We start from the raw sequence: 23,768 nt of genomic DNA on the forward strand, positions 1-23,768 counted from the left end.
TGGTGGTGGTGGTGATGGTGGTGGTGGTGGTGGTGGTGGTGGTGGTGGTGGTGGTGATGGTGGTGATAATGATGGTGATGGTGGTGGTAGAGGTGGTGGTGGTGGTGGTGGTGGTGGTGGTGATAATGATGGTGATGGTGGTGGTAGAGGTGGTGGTGGTGATGGTGGTGGTGATGGTGGTGGTGGTGGTGGTAGAGGTGGTGATGATGGTGGTGGTGGTGGTGATGTGATGGTGGTGGTGGTGATGGTAGAGGTGGTGGTGATGATGATGGTGGTGGTGGTGATGGTGGTGGTGGTGGTGATGATGGTGATGGTGGTGGTGGTGATGGTAGAGGTGGTGATGGTGATGGTGGTGGTGGTGGTGATGATGGTGATGGTGGTGGTGGTGATGGTAGAGGTGGTGATGATGATGGTGGTGGCGGTGATGGTGGTGGTGGTGGTGATGATGGTGGTGGTGGTGGTGGTGGTGGTGGTGAGAAGGATGAGCACTGCCATAGTTAGTACTCTGTAGGAAGCTGTCATTTATGAGTTTCTTAGCTTAGGAAAAAAAACTGTTATTTTCTCCTTGCATATTTTCATATTTCTCTTTTTATGAATCCTCTCTTCACAGAAAGCCTGGATTCAGAAAGCCGTGTAACCACAAAACCTGAAAATGACTGGTATATGAAGTGACAAATGTATCTTTAAACTTGCATATTTAGCACTCTGGAAGGGAAGAAAGTTGTGATTTTCCTATAAAAATAGGTAGAAACCAAAAATACATGTCTTTCTACATGTTTGTAATGCTGATATAGCTTTTGCTTCCGGATGTTTTATTCTCTGAGAAGGCCACGTGAGGGTCAGGGGTGGCTACCTTCACGTCTGTGTGCCCCTGCAGCCCTGACTCCAGTGGAAGCTCCCTGACCCAGCATGCCAGGGACTGGAAAGTACAGTTTGTCAAAAAGTCCGCTGAAGCAGGAAACCATGACAATGATAAACATGTAGCCAAATTTTTTTTATTTTAACTTGAAGCACATGGATGTACATGTTGGGGCCAGTCTTCTGCAGTCACGCTGAAGCCGTTCCTTTGGGTATGAACATAGTGACTGCAGATCAACACTGTCTCTCTTGGGCAAATCACACATACAACTTATGATCTTTATCTAACATTTATCATGTTTTTATGCGTTTTCCACTTTAATTTACTTATTGGCAAAGAAGGACATAAAGATCCTTGTGAAACAGTCCGAGTGCAGAATACTTCTACATTTTAATGATTCTTTCCCCTCACTTTTTTTTAAATGTTTAGTTTGAGAGAGAGAGAAAGGTAGAGAGAGAGAGGGAGACACAGAATCTGAAGCAGGCTCTGGGCTCTGAACCATCAGCGCAGAGCTCAACCTGGCGCTTAAACCCACGAACTGTGAGATTATGACCTGAGCCGAAGTCGGACGACTGACTGAACCATCCAGGTGCCCCTCCCCTCACTTTTTAAAGTGCTGTCATTTACTTCTTGAACAGCAGCAAATTTATATAGTTTTTTAATGTTCCTATTTCATCATTTTAAGTAATACTTAATACATAATTATATTAGGTAATTATGGTAAAAAGTACAGCAAACAGAAACTAGTTTGGGAAGAAATGCAGGTGACTCTGGGATGCCACACATAAGAACAGAAGTGCATAGGTGTCCCCAGCGATGACTGTGGCTGTCATTAGTCAGTGCACTGTGGGCAGCAGTCAGCACGTGTCTCGGAGGGACTGATGAGTGTCAGTTCAAAGAATGTCTACTATTTCTGGAAAGGTCTAAAACAAACTATTAGTAGTTTCTGGTATTGCTCGGTAGTTCATAATTCTCCATATACTCTTTTAGTACTTCCTAGATCTACATTTTTGGGTTTTTTTTCTCAGCTGTGGTTTCTGCCTGCCTTGCAGATATTTAAAAAAAAAAGTTGCAGATACAGCTCAGGGATAGGGAACATGAATCTTTCAGAACTCCATGTTCATGGGTGTGTCTTTCATTTTTATTTTAGTAAGTCAAAATGCTTCACAGAGTAAGATTCCATAGTCTAAGGTATTGGGAACGTAAGGAAGAATCTTGAGTTTTAAGAAGGGTCATGTCTCCTAGGAATATTTTATACATGGTTTTAGTAAGGTAAATTTGTAGAGAAGAAAGAAGGATCAGGAAACTTATCCAGGCAGTTCTTGCTGCCCTCTCTTAATTCTTTTCATCAGGGTGAGAAGGGTTGAACTTTTGGAACAAGCTCTTTCTCTTCACGCTAGTACACTTCTCTGTCACCTAAACGGAGTGAAACATACCAAATGAGCAAGAGCAGAGCCTGGACAGGCTCATGCTTCGGTGGAGTGACTCCCACTCTGTACTGGGATAGTTCAGAGCTTCTGCAAGTTGCCTTTTTCATCACATATGCACATGCTTTTAGAAAATATAACAAAGATCCTCAATATTACTAGTTTAAAAAAATCTTTCACCATATATGTATATGTTCAAATCTATCCTCCTTAAAAAATGTGTGCTTGCAGGCATTAGGAAAAGATGCCCAGTGTTCATAATACCATTTGTGTATACCCTGGTGTGAAATATAGATGCACACCAACTAACAATAGCTATAAAAATGAAATCTTGAAAAAACCAGGTCCTGCCTTCCCAGTCAGCAGGAACAGTGCTTTTGGGGTTGAAAAGAGGCTTTATCACTGGGGAGGTATGCGTGGGGGGCCCTAAGCTCAAGAAGTCGGCAGGGGGGGAGGTGCTGCAAATTTTAGTATAATGCATAATGTTGAAAGAAATTTGATCCCATCATAAAGATTAGCAGGCTGTGTAATTCAATTTAAAATTGGTTGGCGTGTCCTGACTATTATAAAGCCTTTCTTTTTTGTTTTATCACCATTCCATTATTTTAGGCCGTATACCAGTATAGAATGGAGCATGCAGCCAAACCATACAAAGTCTCTTTTTGTGGTTCCACCCATTGGAGAAATTGTTGGTGAACGTAAGAGATTATCTTAAAATGAGTTAAGAAAATGCTTGCTCAATTGAATGCCTCCTTGTTTTCTTTCTTACTTTTTTTTTTAAACATAAAATGAATTTCTCTGGGCAAGCAACCATTGAGAGTGAAATTCTTTTAAAAGCATTTGCTGGACACAGGGCTTGGTTCTCAAAACTCCAGCGTTAGCACTTATCTGCAGTATCATGGGCATTACTGTGCCATTGAAAACCAAGCTGCAGTAGCTTATGTTAATGCAAGACTGACAGACCCACATCTGATGGCAATTACCCAGACTGGGGGGTTAATAAATGTTCTTAGAATTACTGTCTTTATTTTCTTTATTACAAGAAAAATGGGCAGCTTTCTAAGCTCTGCCTCCTGCCTCTTGCGCCAGTCTTGGTGACTTGCTAATTAACTGTTTTGGTTCCAGTGTTTCATGGGCTCTGCTGAGTTTAATATTCCTGTTAGGGAAATGTTAAATCCTTTGGCCAAGGTAGTAGAATAAAACTAAATGAATTCAGCAAACATTCATCCAAGTGCTCTTTAGGAACAAGAAACGAGGAGCTACAGAAATAATAATAGTGAGATTTGGACGCACCAGATGAGTGTCTGGGAAATGAATGTATAATATATTCACATTATTTTTATCTATTTATGAGAGATTCTAATTTTTATTCATGGTCTTAGGGAGTTCCAGCCCTAAATCACTTTGTTAAGAAGGATCTTCATGCCACTTCCAGACTCAGTGGGAAAGATGTTATGATTGATTAGTAATGTGTGCCGTGTTGTAGGGTAGGGAGGTTCCTGGTTTAGTGTCATTGCTCTTTGGTCATGTTCATGCTTTTCATTGTAAATAGAAAATTGCCATAGTGAAACATATGCCTGATTTATTTTAACTCTTAATGGCCAATCCACACTTTCAAGTATCTCCATTAGAAAGTTCCTGAAATGACTCTGACCTTGGCTTGGTGGGATTTTTACATTTCCTTCATATTGTAGGCCATTCTGTGTCTGTTGTGGAGGTTCTTGGCATATCCATGGGGCATGTTGGGGTCAGTATATGAAGCAGGCAGTCAGGAAGACAAGAAAACACATGCAACTATTGTGTCCTATAGGATTTAGGAAGCAAATTAACCTTGGCTTATGATTCTAATCAATACAGAATTAAGGTCATCTCACCATTCCAACGGGAGTTAACTTTTGAACCTTTTTGCATTATCTATTTGAAAAGGAGTTAATAGAACAACTCAGTTTATCGTGATATGTCCTCCAAATCTTGAGCTGTGCAGTTTCTCTAGTTCAAGTTCATGTCTTCTCAAAATGACTGCTTGTCACAATGTCCCAAGGAAGATAGTTAAAAATCGAGTTATTTCAGGGGTGCCTAGGTGGCTCAGTTGGTTAAGCATCCAATTCTTGATCATGTCATGATCAGGTCCTGATGTCATGGTTTGTCAGATTGAGCTTCGAGTTGAGCTCTGCACAGAGAACACAGAGCCTGCTTGGGATTCTCTCTCACCCTCTCTCGGCCCCTTCTCTGTGCACTCTCTCTTTCTTAATAAATAAACATTTAAAAAATTGAGATTCTTGAAATCTTGCTTAGACTTACGGAATCAGATTTTCTCCTGGTGGATCTACATAACTGGAGCTTTAACGAACTCTTCTGTGGCTTTACTGCCAGTTCACAGCCTCTGTTCTTACTTGCGACAGTATCTGTTGTCAAGTTCTGGGGTGTTACTCTGCAGGCTCTCATCATCCATAACAATAGGCCATTCTTTTCCACTGTGACCTGTGTATTTCAGTTACTTCATCTGTAAAAGGGGATAATAGTTCTCACTTCATACAGCTCTGGCAGAATTAAGTAGGTAAATATTTATAAGGTTATTTAGGATAGTGCCCAACAGAAAATAAGTGTTGTATTTGCTGGTTCTAAGCCTCATAATTATCATCATCATAGGATTTGTTTACGGGAACCCTGAGTATCTGTGTCAGAGGCAGCAAATCACAAACCCGAATCTCTTACCAAGCTCTTGTAAGGAGGAATAGAAGGTATACAGATAGCAGTGTTTGGGAGAAACACTATTAATTAAGCACGTGGAAGTATAAACATAGTGAGTTAAATCAGGGGGCTTTTGGCTGCAAGAAACAGAATAGCTTACACAGCAAGGGGCTTATCTCACATAACAAGGAGGCTGGAAGCAAAGCATCGGATTTGGTGTTATTCAGGCGCCTGGGTTCTTTCAGCATCCCTTTGTCCTGTTATCGTATGTTATTAGCCTTGCCACTAAGGTTGGAGAGTGACCAGTGACATGTGTGAAGTTCAGTGGGAAAGAGCCCGCTCCTTCTTGATATAGGCAGTGACCATTTCCCAGAAGCCTTCAGCAGACTGCCCCTCATGTCTCCCGAATGAGGATTAGGTGACATGCACCTCTTTAAACCAATTGCTGGTAAGGGAAATAAAATCACCAATCAGTCAAGATCCGTTCACCTGGGTCAGAGAACAGCCTCACTTTCCGTGAGCGTATGGCTTCCTGGGGTCTGGGGGTGAGTGGGAGGGGGTGAATATGTGAGCAGCGAGTATACACACATTCATTCCAATCTTGTACGTTTTTTACTTCCCGCACAGTTGCTTCCACAGTAGACCATTACTATGCTTGTCTTACTGAGGCAAAAAGGTAAATAAACACATTTTAGAAAGCTTTTCAATCATGAGAGTAGGTTTAAAAAAAATGTGTTTCAGTTAATTTTCAGCTAATCAATAATGGAGAATGTCAGCATCTGAGTAGTCTCATAAAAATTGAGATTTTATTTTATTTTTTCAGAAATGTTTGTGTTCTTTTATTCATTATTTATTTATTTATTTTTAAATAGTTTATTGTCAAATTGGTTTCCATATAACACCCAGTGCTCTTCCCCACAAGTGCCCTCCTCCATCACCACCACCTCCCCCTCCCCCTCCCGCTTCAACCCTCCGTTTGTTTTCAGCATTCAGTAGTCTCTCAGGTTTTGCGTCCCTCTCTCCCCCCAACTCTCTTTCCCCCTTCCCCTCCCCATGGTCCTCCATTAGGTTTCTCCTGGTCTCCTGTTAGACCTATGAGTGTAAACATATAAAGGAACCATGTGTTTGACAGAGTGTTCTAAATATCTCTGGTGTGTGTGTACGTGTGAGTGTGTGCACATGTGTGTTCACACATGCACAGATGTGCTTCATGCTTCCTTCCATTATGTTACACATGAATAGGGCAGTGTATTTCTTGTGTTTCTTAACTGATAATTGATAAAGTGATGGGCAGACTGAAAATGTTGACTATCCCCCTCAAAGACGCCTTCCTTGATTACCATATTTCACTAGCTGTCCTATGTTGCTCTTTCATGGCTCCTGCTAATTTTCTTCCTATCGTTTATCGTAATCTAAGTTATGTTAATAGATACCTATTTCTTTATGATCTGTTGCTCCCAGCTGAGCATAAGCTCCACAGGGGCAGAGACCCTCTTCTGTCTTGTGTGTCATTATATTTTCAGCCCATATCAAACATACCGACTGTCACACTCAGCAATCCCAGGGACTAGTGTGCCTGTTGTGGAAAGACTGTGATCATTCCGTGGGCATTCTCAAATCTCATCTTGACTCATGAGAGGGTCAGGGATTTAATGAGATTTAATGGGATCTAATAGGATTGCTTTTCCTCAAGGCTGCTGGATTAGGAAATTAGGATATGGCCTGACTTTGCAAGAACTTTGAAATGAGCTTTTAAATGAGCTGAAAGGGAAAGGAAACTACAAAGTGGGTGAATCTGAGACTGTGGAGTTGAAAGTGAAATACCACATGACAGAGTTAAAAAGTAAGGGCAGTTTAACCCAAAGAACTGAAATCTGGCTGGACCTTCCTACTAAGGAATCAACTGTACAAGCTTTGGATGGGTTTGAATAGAAATGGTTGGTGTACTTGGTTGTGGTGAATTATGTTAGAACCTGCAAAGAGGCCTCCTTTTCCTGCTAGTGTTTCTGGGTAAAACACTTCAAAGGAATTCATTTTTTTTTTAATTACTAAAAATAGTCTTTTTCTAAAAAAGTTACACCTCCACTTTTCAGCATTTAAGTATTAGTGATGCTGGCCTTATCCTCTGAGGAGAATAATCCTGGAAAATGTTAGTATTTCAGAGACCTGCAGAAATGAATACCACGGTTGAGATGAGCCCATGTATTATATGAAGATAGCAGTCTGGAAGACTTTTTTGTTCAGAACTTTGAGAAGCCAACTTAATCTTTGTTATGAAAAAGGGGTGCAGTATTGGCTGAGGGTAATCAAACACAAGCCCTTAGCTTCTGGTGGAAAAAATGCATAAAGATTGGATATTAGCCTCATGGAAGATCTTTACCACTTGGGTTTCATCAAAGGTGCCTCAATGATAGTGTTGGAAACAGAAGAAAAGTTTGGAAGGACAGTGGCTGGGCCCTGAGAGAGATCATTTTTATTGTCTTAGGTTATTCTCTGATTTAAACTCACAGTAACGTTGCTGAACAGGTGCTTTCCATGTGTCCTATGGAAGAAAATGGTCTTAAACTAAAGATTATTCTCACAGTGAACTTTGATCCTGTGTGTCCATAAGATATGAAAAAATTAGTGGCCATATGACCAGAGAGCTATTGGATGGTATGTATGGTAGTGACAGGTTGATTTTAGGAGTCAAAATTCATGATTATAGGCACAGTCTTCAGAAAAGCCTTAGTTTCTCTGAACCTAAATTTCTTGATCCATAATCCAAATCAATTAAACTGTTCCTAACTCTGTAATTTATATGATACAGTAGAAAAGGAGAAGGTGGATATGCGAGATTGGGAGTTTTATCTTGCAGTTAACTCATTGGGTGACCTTGGAGGAGTCACTTAGCCTTGCTGGGTCTTAGTTTCCCGTTCCATAGAAGGAATGATTTTATCTCTGAGGGACTTTCTTAGGTTAGAATTTCAGTGAGCATGGAATTAGAGGAGAAGAGGTCAGGAGCACCCTGCTGCCTCTGGATTTTTTTGTAGGAAGCAAAGGGAAAAAGCTGGCCCTGCAAGTATGTTAGTGTGGATTCTTTCATCTGACCCAGTGACTTGGGGTCCTGAGAAGATGCACACACACGTCCTGTTTGGCCCAGGCAGTAGGCTCATTTGTAAAGAGTGGCCTCGGGAAAGCCAGTTGTCAGAACAGCAGTGATTTGCCTGAGAGGCCGATGGGTAAGAACTTTCAGATGAAGGGATACAGTGAAGAAGAAATACAGGCACCTTCCTCAAATAATGAATGGCTATTCCATTAACTCCGCTATCGATTATCTTCTCTGAGCTACCCAATCCTGAGAACAAAGGTTGGAAAAATCTTTAAATGAGTAATGGTAACCATATAACAATAATATTTCCCTTTTGTTTTGAAATTGAAACACATCATTTGTATGATGTGTGTAGTTCATTCATTCACTTATTCATCCATTTATTTGTTCATTGAACAAAATTGAGTCCTTACTATGTGCAAGCCAATCTCTTTGCCTTCCCCCCAAAAAAGAACATTTCCTTATAACAGATTAGATTTACTTTCTCAGTTGTAAATGAATAGTATACTTTGTGATATGTACAATTGGGGTCATCTTAGGATAAAGGAGACATAGGATTTGTTACAGTTTAAGGCTATCTGGAATCCAAAATTGAGGTACTGGCTACTCATATCCACATGGTTCTTAGCCAGGATAAAATTATTTCTTCATTCATTTATTTGACAAGTAATTGTTGAAGTCTACTGAGAATACAAAGATGAATAAAATGTAAACTGACCCTCCTGAGGTCTGCGGTCAAGTGGGAGAGTGAAAGCCCCGTAGACATATTCTCATCCTACGAACTGCAGGCGCTTGGCAAACTCAGAGCCCAAGGTATGAGTGGAGAAAGTGGCCGAAAGGGCCAGATTATGAAGAGTTACACACACCACACAGGGCGCTTGGCCTTTTGTCTGAAGGCAGTTTTAGGGATTGTGGGAGGAGCTTAAAGTCGGTGAATGTGTGTGTTAAGTGTATGGAAGCAATAGATATGAGCAGACATGTATTCTGATAAGATCACCTCAGCTTTAGTATGTAGGATGGATTAAACAGTCTTCCTTACAGGAAGATATTTTAGTTTCCTAGAGGTGCCATAACAGAATACCACAGACCAGGTGCTTTAAACAACAGAATTTATTTTCTTTTAATTCTGGAGGCCAGAAGTCCAAGATCAAGGTGTCAGTAGGTTTGGACCCTCCTTGGCTTGCGGATGGCCACTTGTTGCTATGGCCTTTCATGTATGTGCACATTCCTGGTCCATATTGTTTTCTTCTTACAAGTGTACTAGTTGGATCAGATTAGGGTCCATCCTTATGGCCTCATTTTAATTTATTCACCTCTTTAAAGGCTCTACTTTCAAATACATTCACATACTTGAGGTACTAAGAATGAGGGATTCCACATATGGATTTTGAGGGGGTACACCTCAGCTTATAAAAGAAGCAAACCTAAAGGTTGAGGAAATCTATACCTTGTCAGAGGGCGTGGATGTGTATGATATGGAGAAAAAAAGGAACGTGTATTTTAATGAGCAATTTAAGGCTAAAACAGTACATGCTCACTTGTCTTCAGATGTTCAGAACATTTGACCACTTCTGCTCTTTTCTTTTCTTTCATTTTATTGTCTTGTTAGGAACAGCATTCAGCAAATGAGTATGCTTTCCAATTGTGCCAAGATTACCTGGATTCCTTAACATAGTTAATTGTATTATTTAAGGAAAGCTGTAAAGAGCACCATATGCTTTAAGCACACTGTTTATGAGAAAACATGGATTTAGGAGGACCAGTGCAAATTTGCCTTGAACTGTATATTTAAGAGGTTGGGAGCTAGATCTCTGGAAACTGGAAAACTCTGTTTTACTTCATTTGGGTTGCTATAACAAAATACCACAGACTGGGTGGCTTATACACAACAGAAATACATTTCTCACAATTTGGAAGGCTGAAAAGCCCAAGATCAAGGTACCAGCACAGTTGAGTTCTGGTGAGAGCCCTCTACCTGGTCAAGAGGTGGTGTCCTCTCTCTGTGTCTTCACATGGTGGAAAGGGCTAGAGATTTCTGGAGGGTATCGTTTATAAGAGTGCAGGGGACCCCTTCCTCATGTCCTGATCAACTCCCAAAGGCCCCATCTCTAAATACCATCCACTGGGGAGTAGAATTTCAACATACGAATTTGGGGGGACGTAAACATTGAGACCATAACACATGGGAAGGGAATAAAGATGTGAAAGTGAAATAGATCTCCAACTCCACTTCCTGGAACCTTGGACCTTAAGGCCATAACAGGCTTTAAACAAATGCTTTCTTCCTAAGGAATTATGCTACTCGGTACAACTTTATTCCAGAGGGGAGGCTTGTAGTATTACACCACAGTGCTTTTCCCAGAAAAAGAGATCAAAGAGTTTTGGAACTGGTGTCTCATTGAAACCAAACTTTACCACTTGGAGACTTCATAATTTCATAGCCCCCAGGAAGCCTGGTGATCTGGAATTCTTATTAATAGAAAACTTTGCCCACTAAAGGGTGGAGGGAGAAGCAAAAATGGAAAAGAAAATGAATGTAGTCTCCATTTTCTCCACCTCATTGCTATTGCTATTGATCAAAAGACCCTTCCCTGAGAGGTTTGTTTTAAAATTTTATCCTTAAAATGCTTCCTTAAAATTTTGAATTATAAAATAAGAAAAGTCAATTTTATTGGGTCCTAGATTTTGCTTTGTGCAGTGTCCTGTCCAGAGTGTAAATGATTAAAATTGACATAGGATGTGTGTGCAAGGTAATATCCCCTTTCGTGGGCTCTTCTCTAAATTTCAAGATATTCTGTAGAGTGGATTAGATTATACAGTGAGTAGGGACTCTGAAAAGAAAATAGAATTGTGTATTGATGCCTTCAGAAATATTATTTGATGGCAATAAAATATTCTCTGAAATTCCCTTCAGAGGGGAGAAAATGGAGTTTGTTTGCAGTAATTGCATTTTCTAGCATTTGCTCTCATACTTTCCAATATAAGCCAATTGGAACCTGTGATTTGGTTTTGCTTATTGGCAAAAGTACCATGTAAATTGATCTGTGATGCATTTAAAGAAGATGCTTTTGAAAGTTTGGAAATTGAGATGGCTTTTTTTTTATTAGATTTTGAGAGTATTAGGGTTCATTTCTATATTTTAGTCTAATGTAATATTAGCCAAATATGTTCTTTTTCAATTTAGTTTTAATCAAGTTCTAGAAGACCATTTTCATCCAGCCCCAGTGGCGCTGTTAAGGCAGAGATTTTATTTCCACTGTCAACTCTCTGCTCTGACTTCTGTGGACTGGCCCTTTGGAATCACTACACACTAAAATCCTGCATTCATCTGCCCAAACGTTATTTCAGCAGGCAAAAATAACAGTATTTATTACAAAACGATTTTTATTACTATTTGAAGGGTTAATGTGGCGAAGGGATCTAAAATTCTCTGGAAGTGTTCTTCCTTTTAAAGAATGTGGTCTTTATGCCTGTGTTACTTTTCTTTTTAAATTGATTTTCACCATATTTAATGGCTGAAAATATAAGCACAGGATTTGCATTTGTTCTTCTAATTATTCAATAGAATAATTGCCACTTGTTTTATAATCAATGCTGAATAAAAAGAGTACCTTTCCTCAGTTGCTTTTTAAAGGCTTTGTGGGGAACTCACCCTAGGTTTATATCAGTTAACTCTACTAGTTTATTAAAGGTATTTATTGAATACTGTTTAAGGTGGTAAGAAGTAGGAGTGGGCCCCTTGTCCTGAATGAAGTTACAGTGCACAACGGAAGACAGCCTAAAAGTGATGATAATAAATAATAATTATGTTTATGTGTCCAGTTCGGATTAGGTCCTTCACTGATCTCACTCCGTCTGCATTTTCCACTCTGTAATGTAGGTTGTACAATTAGCCTCATTTTTTCTGGTGAGTAATATGAAGGTTAAAGAGCATGTTTTGAGTTTCAGTTTCACAGGTGATAAGTGACAGAACCAGAAACTGGTGACTGGCCCCCAGATCTGTCTGACTCCACAACCATGACCTTTCCACCATGCACTTATAGTCCTACGTTCTAGTTCGTTCAAATGATAGAAACATGCACACGGCTGGTTCAGATGGGCCTTGACAGTGTCTTTACCAGTTCTTTTTGTGACTGTCCCCTGGAACCCTGATTTGGATCCAGTTTTCTGAAGCTTCAAGAAGTAGATTGGAGGATTGTTAAGGAGATATGCTGAGCTCGTCAGAGGGAATTTGTCGTATGGGGTATAAATCTTCTCAACAAGCCAGGCCTCCACGTATAAGGGAGAGATTGGACAAGCTACTGTGAAGAAAATACCTGTGGCCCAGCCAGATGGTAACACTCGAGTATAATTGGAACTGCACTTCAGCAGTCTGGTTACCGTCACATCTTCATATGTAGAATGTGCCATATTGGTGCAGGTGGCAACTTAGTGGTATTCCATTGGGAAACAACATGGATATTGTCATTTGTTTTTACTCTCTTGTGGCTGTCTTTTAAAATGTATGAGTGTGAATATGTGTATGTGTCCATGTGTGTGTTTAAATCACAAGTTATGTTGGATTAAGGTTATGGTTGAGACCCGAAATGCATGCAAACCAAGGGGCTGCTGAGCATCAATGAAATCTCTAAGCCGTTTTTATGTCGTTAGTAATTATGGGTGCCAACAGCCTGCTCCCTCGTGGTTTATACTTCCCAGTTATGTTACCTGCCATCGATGCCACATGTTGGTGACTACTCAGGTCCAGAAGGGGTCTGCTTTCCTGGGTGGGGGATGGGTTTTTGTCTCCTTTGTGTGGATTAAGGCTTACAGCAGCTTCCAGTGCCTTGGGATTCTTGTCATGGAGGAGGCTGAAGAGGAGGGAGCCTTTCAGCTGTGGCTTCTTCTGCCAGCCCTGATTCCTGCAGTGAACCACTGGGCTTTTACTCAGCAATCCTCACATTCTCCTGGGTTTCCGGCTCAGCCCTGACATTATTGTAATATAGTTTTCTGTGTTTAATATTTCTTAGACTTGGTTTCCCATTGCAAGCATGGAAGAAACCCTAATGCATGAGTTTCAGAGGAGAAGGTAGCAGTCTGAACCTGCTGTGTGGCTCCATCAGCAAGTGTGAGTATTAACGTTAGAGCTGTCAGGACTTGTGAAAATTAATGGAGCCTGACGGGGGACAGACTGAGGTCAGAGACGGAGCTTTGCCCTGATTGAATGTTTCTGGTGGCTTCGCAGCTGAGGCAAGTGAGTGCAAACCGTGAGCCGAGAGGGATTGCTGGAGGTCCGTTCATTCATTTATCAAGTATGCAGCGGGCACCAACTCAAGGCGAGCATTTTTCTAGATGCTTGGAGAACAGTGGGAGAAGGTGGGCTCTGCCCACTTGTAACTCACAGAGGCCTCTCCCTGCCTCCAGGCTCAACTCAGCCCTGCCCAGCTATCAGCCCCCAGTAATCCAAGGAAGGAATGTAGCTGACATATCTCCTTAGTCTATCCCGGAGCCTCATATTTCTCCCAGCCTTGTAGCCACTGGTTTTTGTTTTTGTTTTTTTCTTTCATCTTCCTGCAAAATTTTCTGCTTGAACAGTTTTCAAGCCCAACTTACTTGTAGTCCTCAGTGGAATGGAGAGGCTTCAGGAGTTTGGCATTTTCCCTCTCTGCTGGAGTCAGGATATTAAAAATACAATAATATTTTAAACAGAAAAAATGCTGCTTTTTATCTACCTGGAGGGTTTAACAAGGTCTTTCTATAACACTGGCATTAGGGAACAGTGTTTTAAAACAGGCCCCTGACACTGCCCCATGCAGGCTGAGGGTTTCAGAAATGTGACTCAATAGTAATATATCTCTTTTATTTAGAAACAGTCCCATGATAATAGGTCTGACTCTGTATCTGTTTTATTCTTTTTTAATTTCAGCAAATTTGTTCTTTTTTTCCCAGCACAGTGGCAAGGGAAAGTTGACCTTAGGCTATGCCTTGTGAGTTTGATTTTCCTGGGTATCGAGAAGCTATAGCACATTCTCTTCCTGTCTTGTCATCTCTGTGTTTTCTTCTTGCTGCATAGTAAACTTTATTTCATGTGAGCCTTACACGACACATGTTTGGTTTCTTTATATAGTTTCAAAGTCTTACCATTTAGGGGTGTGGAGGGGAGTGGGCATAGAGATTGGAGATCTCGATATTTGTCAAATACATATTTTTTACATAACTAGGTTTTCTTTTACCCACAAAACATTGCAAGCCATGCATGTTTGCTTTGGGATGCTCTCCTTCACAGAGAACTACTGCTGTACTCTGGTTTTCATTTTCCTCAGTTTTAGCAGAAATAAATAGCAGTCAATTAGTCTTGTTCATCAAATCCCTGATAAAAAATGGGGCATAGGGAAGGCAGTTTTTGGCATTAGCCACAACTGAGTGGCCATTTTGGTTACCGCTGTTTTCTATTCATAAGGAATGAAGAACGTAGGGCAGGAGGCCATCTTCCAGCAAGTGGCAAATTCCCAAGAGAAGTGACTATTCTGGAATTGACTTTAGATCTTGATTTGACTGGAGTTCAAGTGTTCTAAAGGAATACATTTTATAGTGATTTGTGGCAGAAAAATAGGTCACAGTTGTATGATACTTAATTTTGAGGAACATTAACTTTTATTGGTAGTGGGAATGGGGGGCAAGCTAGCAAGGAATCTTGTTTAGCCAGAGCAGTGCTGCTATATGTTTAATTTTAAATGGTGATACACATGTGTGTTGGTCCTCACCACCCTCCTTCTACCTAGTCCAAATTACGTTTCTGTTTTACCTCTCTGGTCCCTGTAGGTGTTTGGGTTTATTACCTTGGACTCATATTCTGTCAAAGTCTTATCTTCGTTCTCAGAATAGAGCCAACATGTTTTTAAATTCTGGAATCCTGCATAAAATTGGGTAGGGGAGTTTTTTTTTCCCCTTCTCCTTCCCAAGGCCATGACCTTCCCCTTCCTTGGGTAGGCTCCCAAATTCTTCTGGGAGCTGGTGGGTAAGAAATTACACCCACAGCTGCAGTAGCATTTGGGGAATGCCTTTATTGAGGCAGGATGTGTGTTGTCGAGGTACGAAGCTGAAACTGCTCATGACCCCTGGAAGAGAAATCCATGACACAGCCACTTCCATTTCATGACTCAAACAGAAAGGGCCACACCTGCCTAGAGCTAGGGAAAAAGATCGCCGAAGGTGGAGGAGTGGTGTGAGGAAGACTCACATAAAGGGTAGGTCTTGACCCAGACTTCCCAAGACTTAGGAATGGGGATCACCCAGAAGAAGACTAGTGCGGGTGGCAGAAGCGCTAGTCTTGTCCCACTGGTGCCTCCATGTTGGCCTGTGGTTTTCCTTAGGGACCAGCACCTCTCTGGCACTCCGTTTATTCATTGGTAAAATGGAACTGGATTAATCAGTGGTTTCCTCTTTAACATTTTAAGGCAGGGTTAGCCCTTCACACGAAATCTTTCCCTGCGCTGTGAAGTGAGGGCACGCGTGGCTGCTTCGGTGAGCGCGGGGAGCAGGTCTCTCCCCTCTGCCCTGGTTTCTCTCCGTCGCCTTCCTCCAGCTGCGTGGAGACTCACAGAAACACAGCTCTAAATCACCAGGTCAGGCTGTCTCTGAAGACCTTGCTGGGTTCGGGTGTTGGGATTCATGGGAGCCACTTTAATTCACACATTAGATGTCCAGAGTTTGGAGAGGAAGGGAGGCTGACCTTGGAATGGTTCACTGTCTGCCTGCTTTAAAGTTGTGGATTTATCAGACATGCATGTAGGTGAAGATCCTAAAGTTTTCTGGTCATTCTGCTCCCCTCTTTCTACTCCTGGAAGAGTACCCCCGTCTGATTATATGAGGATATTAGAGATATCCCAGAAGAACTGTCACTCTTGGGAGATGTTCCCGATCATGGGTTGTACTATTCATTTGTGAATGCGAGGCTGATTCTGGCGTAGTTGTTGAGAGCCAGCAACTATTAGAAGTGATGGGTCGGTGTCTGGATGACACAGAAGGAGGAGAGTAGCAGTGTGTTCAAGGGACACATTTTGCCGGGTGAGCATCATCTTGACAGAAGCAGCTGGGTTTGCCCTGCGTGCAGGACCGTCATGGGTCCACTCGCCATCCCGTCTCCATCCAGATGCCTTCATGACTCTAGTAATACTTTTGTTAACTTGAAGGACACCTTAGACCATGCCAGCTTCTGCCTTTGGAAAATCAAAGTTCTCTGTTCCATCTCTCATACTTTTCCATGGCTGTAGTGACACTGTCCCCTTGTGACCAGGGACTGATCCAATTTGTGGATAAACTAATATTTTATTGGATAGCAACCAGGACGGGTAACCATTGTAATAACTACTGTATCACAGCTAATATCTGTGAGTCATGATGTGTTAGAAACTGTGCTGGTTCTTTACATGCAGCATCTTATTCAATATGTACCAAACCTGGGGGTGATATTATCAATTCCCCCCACTTTGACCTGAAGAAAGTTCAGTTTAAAAATGGTTTCTTGGAGATTTTTTGGCTAGACTGAATCTGGGCCAGAGAACACGACACTTCAGGAGGCTTAAACTGGGTAATTTCTGGGTAACCGTGTGTCTCTGGAGGACAGGGTGATAGTGGATTAAACCTTGTCATATCCCAAGATGATAAGCTCAGTTCCCATAATTCTCCTAAGGAAGCTCCTGGCAAACCATACAGGAGTTCATTGATTCTTCCACTTATTCAGCAAATACTGTGTGCTTCCATTTGGAAGGTATTGAACTGAGTACTTTGGGTCAAATGAGGAGTCTCAAGCCATGACCCATGCCATCAAGGATGTTACAGTCTAGGGGCAGACAAATCACATGCAAAAAGCAAAACTAAAAAAAAAAAAAAATGGAGTAAAAAAAATAATTAACATGCACTGATTGTTTATTTCATACCATTCATATGCTTGAGAAAGTTTCTCATTTTATCTTGAGCACAGGGTATGAGGTGGGCACAGTTCTTATCCTCATTTTGCTAGTACACTTCAGAGAGCATAAGGATCCGTCCAAGGTCATGCAGTCAGTGTGTGGTGAACTCGTCAGCAGAGTCTCTGCTCTTAACCTCATGCAGCCTCCACCATTTAAACTGTAATAGTTAAGAAACTGGTCTACAGTGAATAGAAATGTGAGACATAGAGGAAGGAAATATTAAATATTATCCATAGAAGTAAAGATGAAGAGGGAGAGTTTAATGAGTCAACTGAAAATGAGATGGGAGAAAAAGGGAGCTGAGGAAGAAGAGAAAGGAGAGAGGAGATGCTGGAGGAGGAGGAGAACCAGGGAGTGCAGCATCCATTGTCAAGGGAATTGAGACTTCGAGGGACAGGAACATCACAGTGTGGTGTGACCCATGGAGATGAGAAGGGAGAAAATGTCTTGGCTTTGGCTATTAGTAAGTTTTTATCAACATTCTTAGGAAGCTTTGGGAAGAAAACAGAAACAGAAGCCAAATTGCATTGGGCAAATTCTAGATAACCACAAATTTCTAAATTGCTGGTTCTAATAACAGAGGGGACCGTCAGGCGACACAAATGTGGTTAAGTGGGCCACGTGTGAGAATTCACAGGGAGTGGGAAGGTCTGTGGCCAACTGGAGGCCCATATTTCCTGGTCTTTTGATTTTCCAAAAGTAGCTAGAAAATCAGAATTTTTGGCATGATATACCTTGACTTCTAAATGTTAGTTCAGGGTGCCTGGGTGGCTCAGTTTGTTGAGTGTCCTGACTCTTGATTTTGGCTCATGTCATGATCTCACAGTTTATGGGATTGAGCCCCACCTCGGGCTCTGCTGATGCTGTGGAACCTGCTTGGGATTCTCTCTCTCCTTCTCTCTCTCTCTGCCCCTCCCCTGCTCATGCATGCTTCCATGCTCTCTCTCGCTAAACAATTTTTAAAAATTGAGTGTTCAATTAGAAAAAAAACATGCAAAAAATCAATGTCTGTGGGCTGTATCTGGCCTACCATCTGCACGCTTTTGGAATACTGTTTCCAAAAGTTTAGATATGAGATGAAGAATCTCAAAGAAGAAACATGGTTTAGGATTGTACGTGTGTGTCAAGGGCTGCGTATTTTTGTCTTCTTGGGGTTGACAAAAATTCCCGGAGAAAAGGGAATAAGGAGAAAGAAAGGGAGAGAGAGAGAGACCCAAAATATCAAAGAAAGATGTCTGGAAAATGTAAGTGTCAGGGAAATCTGGAGGAATGACATTAAGAGGCCAATTATTAGAAACCTGAGAAGATGGGCTTCTTTCCCACATTTCATTCTTTTGCTTGCTGTAGACATCTCTCTGCCATATCTTTGAATTACCTGTATTATGACTTGCTCAATAGTTTTCTTTAAATTGCCTCTTATTTCATATGTAAAAATTGAAAAATAAAAATGGAGATGAAAAGTAGAAATGAAAAATGAAGTCATGTATCATTACTTGTACTGTTACATTATATTTGTCCAAAATGCATTTTTAAAACCTACAGAACTACTTGACATTTTGTCAAAAGTTTATCCCCATCCCACTTAAAATAATCATGTATATCACTAGTAGGACATAAACTATGTCTTGGGAAAGATGGAATGCTTAGAGTTCTTTAGGTCATTCAAAGCAAGATTTCTCCATGTTAGAAAAACTGTATATGGCCTTGGTTTTTTTTAATTTTTTTTTATTCAGGCAGGTCAACTTCAATGGCCTAATCTGAATAAAATGGATAAAGGCAGGCACCTCTTTGTCTGACAATTTTTCAGTGATGCTATTTGAATACCAAGAAGTTTGGAGCTTGACTGCAGAGCCTTCCATATTAATCTAGCCTTGGGAAAAAAAACCCTGAAATACCATCAAGTAATAGGAGATTTGTCAGCTGTCTTGATTACACTTTTTCATATAAAACATAAAGGTTGGAAGATTATAGATGAAAGGTCAGTTCATATATGTGTGTGTGTGTGTGTGTGTGTGTGTGTGTGTGAGACAATCTCATAACATAGGTAACAGAGGATGGAAGTTGGAAACTACTATTGAATTCCTCAGAAAGAGAGGAGTTTATTGACAGTGTGTAAATATCATCACTGTTTCTGTGGTGGTTTATTCTGATAGCTACTTCTTTTTACTCCTTTATATCTCCAAAATTTGATTTAAAAGACACTGAAGAGGACTGTCTTCCTGAGGAAGATTTACTTTGCAGCAGTTTTACTTTCTTTAAAATAAATGGTTCGAAGGGGGAAAATAGACTTCTTTTGCCTTCTCAGTCTCACCCATGCCATTCCTGAACCAAAGCTCTAAAATGGAAAAAGCAAGAAGCCAAGCCCTCGTGCAAGCACAGTGGTGCATAAAGAAAGGTTTACAGTGAGTCCATCATCATGAAAGATTAAAGGGGAACTGGGCAGCTGTAGCATGGCTTGTACAAATAGAGTTGCTCAAAGATTCATGCAGGTACGACCTGCCTTGAAACCCATTACTGTCCAGGAAAATGTTTCAGCCCATTTGGGCTTTGGGAGCACAGATGACTCTGGGGCTACAGGAGCAGGCGGGAGGGGTTCGGACAGCCATGGTGTTGAGTCCTGGGGCATCTCACAGGTTTCCAGTGTGCGCGCTGCTGGGGATTTACGGCCTGTTACACATCTTCCGGCTGTGTTTTAAGCGCAGGGAATTGCGCAGAATATCATCATTCCGTCCAAGTAGCTTGCAACATACGTCATAACTCCTTATTGCCTTGTGCTAGTGCACATTATAAACGGGCAGAAACATGCACTTGAGAGAGGCTTCCTATTTTGTGAGCTCTTCAGCACAGCTTTGCGTACAACCGAGGCCAAAGGCATGTCACGCGGCACTGTGCGCTAGCCGTCAAGCACATCCGTTGACGCTTGGCCGCAATGTTTGCAGTTTCAGCTTTCTGCGGTTCTATTTTCTGACTGCTTTCATCTCTGTTAAGCTTTCCCATTAAACCATGTGCTATATATGCAGTTTCACTACGGATAGAAACCTACACATCGAAAGCTAAAGAAAATAGCATTACAACGCATATTTGGGTCATCTTAAAAATCGCCTCAGCGTTGGCAAATATGTTTGCAGTGCGCTGCTGAGATTATGGACTTCACAGCGTAGTCTCTCCAGTTTGCATTGCTGAAGTCCAAGTACCTATGGTAAAACTTGCCCCTGCCCCCAAAATATAATTTTCTTCCCCACAAGCTTCATTAATTAAATCATTGACTCTGGCTTGCTGGTAAGGGCCAATTCTTACAACAAGTGTATCCAATTTCCTGCTAGTGCTAACTTTCATTCTTCCTGGAATAGCAGGAAACATTAATTTTGCATTGGACCCAGGAGTATCAGGAAACTGGAATTATAGGCACCATTGCCCCACCCTTTTCTCCCCTAAAATAAAATGAAATGAAATAAGATGAACAGCAGCTCCACAGTGAGGCTTGAGGGATGGGTAATGACAAAGAAAAGAAAAGGGCATTAATTTCAGGATGGGGACAGCTGCCCAGCACTATCTCCCTTTGGATTTTGGTTCTTATAGAATCACGGTGAGTTATTAATATGTATGATCTATACTTTATTCAAACATTATAAATCTATGCAGAAGTCTGGTGTTTGGGTTTTCCTTTATAGCTTTCATTCTTCTTCCCAGAATTATCTCATTTTGATCGGGAAACTTTTGCATAAAAAGCACACACCGGGAACTCACATTTCCATACCATAAATATTAAAAGGGGGTTAAGCTTTACAGTTTCTTCTCCCATCCCAATGGGAGGAAAGTTAGCCTTCTAATCAGGGGGGCCATTATTAATGTTCTTTTTATTCACAAGCCAAAAGGTAAACTTTAATTGACAATATGAAATTGTACTGTGTAGTTCCTTTCATTTATGTAAATTGTGAATGCTTGGCTATGCCACGTCTTTTGTATGATATACTATAAATATACTTTTGAAGGATGTCCTACAAATCAAGCAGTCATCTAAGCTGTTAAGAACTGTTGGTTGGCTTATTTTTTGAGGACCAAACCAAGTTCAGACCTTTTTTAGGATTGTGATGTGAGTGGTTTTTGCTGGATAATTATAAAATATGGATTCATCGCAGTACACATTCATCACAGTGAATCTGTGGCACAGAGAAGAGGGAAATGGAACAAGAAAGCTGAATGTCTTCTTAGTAGCTTTTAAGCTTCTTAGCAGCTTCCTGTCTCCTGTTTATTGTCATTTTTTGCCAGGATAAAGGCGTAGTCATAAATTCTGGTTCCCATGGAAATATAAAGGAATGCGTGAGCTATTTCATTTGGGTGTACTGTCTGCTAATCACCCAGTCTCGCTGTTGTATTTTGTGATGGGAAATAAACGTGCTAATTGGTACTCTTTTTTCTTATTTCAGGAAACCTGCCATATGAATATAAAATAGTGATTGCTGGGAATCATGAACTGACATTTGATAAGGAATTCATGGCAGACCTTGTTAAACAGGACTACTACCGTTTCCCCTCTGTGTCCAAATTGAAACCCGAGGACTTTGACAACGTTCAGTCCCTCCTGACAAACAGTATTTACTTACAAGACTCGGAGGTAACAGTGAAGGGATTCAGGATATACGGGGCACCTTGGTAAGTGCTCATTCAAACAATCTTCCCCTTCGTTTTTTTTTTTTTAGCTCAGTATTAAGAAGTCCTGGTGCAGACTTTGGCACTTTAAATGAAAAGGATAAGGGTGGAAGAAACCTTATTGCTGCATTTCGAACACAACACATATTCTGGAGCTGCTGGAAAGAGTACCCCTTGTTGTTTTCATTGTGGTGCAGATTTCTTTAGGCAAGATCAGTGAACGTGGGGCTTTGGTAGATGTGTATATGTTTATGTGACGGAGGCTGCGTGTGTGTCTGTGGGATGGATTTGGGGAAGGTCGTCGTGTTACCCCCTCATGCAGATGCAGCTATACTCTGAACATTCCATCTGCCTTAGGTAGCTCATTTCCCTCTCATTTTACACTGGACACATTCATAAAATATCTTGCTCAGATTAGGGCTTCTCAGATCTCTCTAGAACCACCTGACCAACTCAGAAGAAATACGGATTTTGAAGCCATACCCCCAGAGAGACTCTGGTTCTCCTTCCTGAGGTAGAGCCCAGCAATTTGTATTTTCAAAGCTCCCCAGACGAGACTGATGTGCCGACAAGTTTAGAAGCACAGGTTGAGAGCTCAGCACTAGAATTCGCAGCGCTGAGCTCTAGAAGACTTGAAACAGGCGCATATGCTTTGGGACCAGACAGGAGGCATTTTGATCTTGTCTCTGCTGATGGTCAGTTGTGTGGTTTTGAAGAAGTTAATTCATAGAGGTTGAGTCTCTGTGCATCTCAAGACAGTGGAAATAGTACCTACTTTAGAAGGTGATGAGAATTATATTAGGTGGTATTTTTAATGGATATGGAAGAATGCCTAGTTGTTTGCCCAGGATAATGATAATCTTTTCTGACCTTGGCTCTGCCACTAAGTATTTTTGTGAACTTGAACAAGTCACTTAGCCTCCAAACCAGTTTCTTCATCTTTAAAATGGGAGTGTTAGACTAGAAGATCAATATCAGGGAGGTCTTGGATTTTTATTTATTTATGTATCTGCTTTTTTGAGAGCTTCATGTGTACATAGAGCAGGACTAACCTTTACCCACCCAACCTGGAGAAGTATCCCAGCCCTGCCCTAGGATTTGCAGCTAAGACAAAGAGGAAGAGGACAAACAGTGTGACTTCAGACTGGCCATCTCACTCAACAGTTTGGTTTGATCTCCATATAATAGAAAGTTGAGATATTTTCTCAAAAGCTGATAATTTTTTCCCCTGGCTTTACTAGTAGGTATCCAGGACTGTTGAGTGAATATAGGAACTATATTTAATTTTAAAATCCACCTGGCAGTGATCGTGAACTCTTACTTGAGTCCTTGCTATATGCCAGGCATTGTTCTAAGTCTTTTTTTTGTCTTTTATATTCTTTTCTTCAGAACGCCTTTAAGAAATGGACGCTGTTGTGATTCTCATTTGCCAGGTGAAAAAAACTCAGGCACAGGAAGGTCAAGTAGCCACCCAAAGATCACACAGATAGTGAGTGGTAGCATCCTAAGTTTGAGTGTGACTGCCCGGGGCGGGGTATGACTGAGGCAGTGGTGGTAGAGGTGTGGTCGCTCGCTCTGGTTTCAGCTGCAGGGGTTATGCCCCGCTGTATTAGTGTACATCAGTTAATGTGTTTTTATGCATGAGAAGGTGGTAAACAAACGGTAGAAATTGGTCCTGTCAAACGGTAACCTGAAAACGGGTTTCAGGGTAACATAGGACGACAGCATTAGCATTTCTGCGCAAAGGGCAGGAGAGGGAGCTTCCTCAGCCTCACAGCTCGCATCTTAAGGACTATCCAGTAGTTGAGGAATGACCTTTGATTGGCAGAGAAGCTCTACATAGAGGTAAGGTCAGTTTTCTTTAACATCTTAAGGTAATTTTTGAAAAATTTTCAAAGGCACAGAACATGGAAGGCCATTCCTGAACAAGCTGGACTTTCAGAGATCTCTGGATTGATAGTTCCCTGAAATGATGATAGCAAACAGACTTCCTCCATTATCTGAGCAGATGCAGATCTGTTGAGGATAGGGTTTAGCTAAACCATTGTGATGAATGAGGGAATGATTTTGGATCCACAGGCTGATCTTACAGCATCTCA

The 23,768-nt window shown here is 41.2% G+C and overlaps 1 protein-coding gene across 1 annotated transcript in view; it reads left to right on the forward strand.

Moving 5' to 3' along the window:
- Nucleotides 1–23,768, forward strand: part of MPPED2 (metallophosphoesterase domain containing 2) — a 171,995-nt gene that overhangs the window by 64,647 nt on the left and 83,580 nt on the right. The window contains exon 4 of the mRNA XM_029956908.1: nt 21,447–21,672. Coding sequence (XP_029812768.1) covers nt 21,447–21,672 — 226 coding nt within the window. The remainder of the gene's footprint in view (nt 1–21,446; nt 21,673–23,768) is intronic.

This window comes from Suricata suricatta, chromosome 11 (assembly GCF_006229205.1).
Source record: "Suricata suricatta isolate VVHF042 chromosome 11, meerkat_22Aug2017_6uvM2_HiC, whole genome shotgun sequence".
Classification (NCBI taxonomy): domain Eukaryota; kingdom Metazoa; phylum Chordata; class Mammalia; order Carnivora; family Herpestidae; genus Suricata; species Suricata suricatta.